The sequence below is a fragment of the Tenrec ecaudatus genome, chromosome 15 (assembly GCF_050624435.1).
Source record: "Tenrec ecaudatus isolate mTenEca1 chromosome 15, mTenEca1.hap1, whole genome shotgun sequence".
In the NCBI taxonomy this organism is placed as follows: domain Eukaryota; kingdom Metazoa; phylum Chordata; class Mammalia; order Afrosoricida; family Tenrecidae; genus Tenrec; species Tenrec ecaudatus.
The window spans coordinates 21,429,601-21,433,955 of NC_134544.1; the positions used below are offsets into that span (position 1 = coordinate 21,429,601).

Below are 4,355 nucleotides of genomic sequence, written 5' to 3' on the forward strand. Positions count from 1 at the left end.
AGACCAGCAGTGGAGGCAAGACATGCACAATAAATGTCCATCGATGCTCGCTCTTCCTCTCTGGTGCTACACTACAAGCGATCATTTGACGTGCCATCTCCTATTGGGGGGATGGGCGACGGTTAGAAACCTTTTCTTATTTCACTGGCATCTCTCCAGAGAACTAGATACGCTAGGATACGTGATTCATAAGTCTTACTTAATGCATTTTCCTAAGTAGTGTCTTCCTCCTGATTTGCTACATTGAAATATCAAATCCTAGGTATTTGCCTGTAAGCCGCTCCAGTGTTTTCTTGCAAAAACTATAATAGCTTTTGCAAACCAAGAAATCCAACCTTTCGTTTTCTTCTCTAGCTTTCGTTAGGTGATTTTCTGTTTGACCCAATCAAGAATATCTCTGAAATCTCCTTTAGTCTTTGTGCGACGGATATATTAGAAGAGTCCAGGCCGCTAACTCATAGGATGTCTCTAAAACTGGGATTAGATACAGTTCAAACATTGGAGAGTGGAGGATTACATGGGTGAAACGGAGGAATTCCCAGAACCTCCCACCAAGAGGTACACCATTCCAGCTTGTCCCATTGTTAGCGGTGCTAATTTTAAATACTTGGTTATAGTGGTATGTACTAGATTTTTCCATGATTAAGTTATCTTTCTTCCCTTTATAATTCGTAAGGGAACTCTGGAATGATATTTCAAAATTCTAAGTATAACATCACATCCCGGCACTTTGCATCTGATGTGTTCAGCATCGACTGGTGACCCTTTTCAAAATCAATTGCTGTGTTGATGTGACGGCAATACCTTTTTAGTCGGAACTTCCGTTCCATCCTTAGTGTAAACTCATGAACTCTTTCTTTATTCAGAGTAGCATAACTCTGCCACAGTTCCATTTCGGATGCTTACATTGTTTCACATTTAGTCAGGGAAAGCTTCTGCAAGCTGTCTTCTGCCTTTTCGAAAGGCCCCTTCAATCTTGAGAGAGTCCTTGATTTTATAGGTTGATCTTAATCTTCCTGTCTTTAATCCGCTTTCAGAAGAGGGAGGTAATGAAGAATCCTGTGGTGTGTGTATTTGTATCAGAAGTGTCAATATGATTTATTTTTAGTTCTGTCTGTCCCTCTGTGTGTCTCTAGCTTGTATACACACACACACACACACACACACACATACACATTCATGGACATGTACACACACACGCACATTCATGGACATGTACACACACACGCACGCACACATTCATGGACATGTACACACACATGCACACTCATGGACATGTACACACACGCACACATACATTCATGGACATGTACACACACGCACATTCATGGACATGTACACACACGCGCGCACACACAGTCATGGATATGTACACACACATCCATGGACATGTACACACACATCCATGGACATGTACACACACACAAATTGTACTGTCCGCTCCAATTAATGGAAGGGCTCTAGCACTCCAAAAAGCCACACGAGGCGCTGGCCTACCCGACTGTTTCTCAGTAATGCGATGTGATATGTGCTGCTTAAAAAGAATTACTAACGTAACTCTCTTGTACAAAATGCATGACATGAAACTAAACAGACTTTTTTGGTTAATTTTATTTGCACCCATCTTAAGTGTGAATATGATGAATTTTGACAAAGGTATAAACCCATGTAATAACCATCAAAATCAAGATAGATCACATTTCTATAAACTTAAAATGTTTGGGTTTTTTTTGGGGGGGTCTCCCTACAGTTGACAGCATTCTCTTGGTCAAGGCCCCAGGCATCCATTCCTCTGCTTTCTGTCATTAAAGATTAGTTTTGCCAATTTTAGAATTTTATGTAAATGAAATATGGTATGTACTTTTCTGCTTGTCTTCTTTCACTCAGTGTAATGCTTTTGCTATGATTTCTCTTCAATACTGAGTATTATTCCATGGTATAGATCTATCACAATACTTTTTATCTATTTACCTTTTAATGGATATCTGTGTTGTATCTGTGTAGGGACACTTAAGTGTAAGACTACTACACGTCTCTGAGTATGTCTTTGTGTAAAGTATGCTTTAATTTATCTTGGGTAAAATGAAGGTATAAAATCAACTAGTTCTAAAATAAGCATGAGTTTAACTTTATAAGACACAACCGAACTGTTTTATCTTTTCACAGGCAATGGTCATCTGTTCCTATTGCTCTTCACCTTCACCAACACTTAGTATTGTCAGTTTTCATTTCAGTCGTTCTCGTACGTAGGTTGCACTAGTTCAGTGTGGTCTTCATTTGCACAAACTAAATAGCGTTGAGCATTTTTTCCATACGCCTTGAACGGCCCCTGTGAGTTTCTGACACTGCAGTTCTTTACTGTCTTTCTCCCGTGGGATGGCTGTTGGTTTCATATTGCTGATCTTGTAGTTAGCAGTCCTTCACGTAACCGCAAGACCACCAGGGCTCCTGGTGTAAGGAACAGAGCACATAACAGCTGTGGTGTTATCAAAAAACCTACAACCTTCATCTAGCCAAGAGAAAGCATCAGAAAAACCTAACTCAGAATGGAGTTGACGGCACTTGTTGGTTTGATTAACCCAAATTAAAGTACGGTCTATAAAATACCCAAACAGTAATCTTGACCATGGCTTGAAAACAAAATGGCGGAACGTTCCAAGTTTGGAGGAGACAGGGAGACCCGACTGTTAAATACAACATGATGTTTTGACCAGACCCAGGGAAACGCCCTTTCATTTCCTTACCTTATTCCACCAGCTAGAACTTCCCAAAGCGGTCAGCGCACTCTTCCTTGCCTTTCTCTTCATCTGGGGCAGAAACACGGAGTCTCTCCACAGTCAGAGGTTCTTAATTCTAGGCTCTCCCTCTATGCGCTTTCATAGATTTAAGGAATGTCCTTCTCATCTGGGGCTAAAGAGCTTTCCATTCATGAGGGCTGGAATTGCTCACATCACTTTTCTGCATCTATTGTGATAGCCAGGTTTCCATTTTTGACTCTTTGGACGTGAATACAGTGGGTTGCTTTCTTCTCTGAGATATTACTTAAAGTCACACCCCAAGGTTGATTCCCTCTAAAGCTGGTGTTCTCAGATTGTAAGTCCCTCCCCAGTTCCGTCTGTCATCCCGGTGAGTGTATTTCCCTCAAAGAGGAAGCCGCCCCCTCTCCTACTTCATTCCCCCCAGGACTTTTATTTCTCTGCAGCAACCACTGACCTTGTTCCGCAGTCAGAAGTGGGCGAAGGATAGGCAATAACTCAATAGGCCCCTCTCTCTTTCTCTCAGTCTAGTACCAAGAATTCTCATTGTTTTTTAATCTCAAATAATTTGGCTTCTTGAGTAGGATCCTTTAGGGAGCAAACCAAATGCCCTGCTTGCTCGTCCTGGATCCACGTATCTTTTGCAGGCCATTTTATTTTCCAGTTTAAGATGTTAGGTTAAACCTTTCCTTGCTTGGTTGTAATTGATAGATTTTTTAAAATTTAAAAATATGGGGCAATCTGAGAAGCACTTTGACCTCTAGCGAGGAACCGCTGAAGCTCATCCACGATGTTTCGGCTCGAGGGCCTCACGCCGAAGCTGGACCCTGAGGAAATGAAACAGAAGATGCCCGAGGACATGGTCTCCTCCATACGGAACTTTCTTATTTCCGTGGCCCTGCTGCGAGTCACTCCATTTATCTGAAAGAAATCGGAGAGTACATGAAGATGTGGCTTTGCCTGAGAATGTGTGATGTGAAGAATCTGGTTCCAGTGTTCCCAGCTGCAAATGAACAGACCCCGAAAGATATACCAGACTCTGATTGAATGGACTTAAACACTCTGCTTGACAAGAACAAGTTTTCTTTTGTTTTTTTTCTGGTGACTGACTGACTGTATAAAATTAATTGGGCAATGTGAAAAGATTTCTTGTGATATCGCACCCTTTTGCCTCTGGTACTCCGCCTCCGTGAATGTTGATATAATTATAATTACAACATGTCAAACTTCATTTTCCAGCAAGTATTCATCACAAGTGTCTGCAGCAGGTCTGGCCTGACCGCCATCTCTGTGGACCTTTTGTTTTTGTCCAGAATGTAGTTGTGAAGAGTCCATGACAGTTAAGTTACATTTTGTGGAAGTCAACACAGAACCACAATGATATTTGAGCACAGAGCTATTAGTCTGTATATATATATTTTAAAATAAATGTATCAGTGTGAAAAAATTAAAACTATGTAATTTTTCATTCTTTTAGATAGAAGGGAGTAAAATATTGCGATGCAGTTTAAGTCAATCATCTTCATATGAAAATGTGTCCCTCATTTCTCTCCCAGTAATAAACTCAGCCTATGCACATAGTAAAAAATTTAGGGAACA

At 40.9% G+C, this 4,355-nt stretch overlaps 1 protein-coding gene across 1 annotated transcript; it reads left to right on the top strand.

The window, feature by feature from the left end:
- The first annotated feature begins 3,546 nt into the window (after positions 1–3,546).
- Positions 3,547–3,681, top strand: LOC142427715 (mitochondrial import receptor subunit TOM5 homolog). Its single transcript, XM_075532853.1, has one exon. The coding sequence runs from the start codon at positions 3,547–3,549 to the stop codon at positions 3,679–3,681; it is 135 nt and encodes a 44-aa protein (XP_075388968.1).
- Positions 3,682–4,355: the final 674 nt, after the last annotated feature.

Bases quoted from the DNA above. Each gene is read 5' to 3' on its own strand.
- LOC142427715 (XM_075532853.1), top strand. From the start codon at position 3,547: ATGTTTCGGCTCGAGGGCCTCACGCCGAAGCTGGACCCTGAGGAAATG.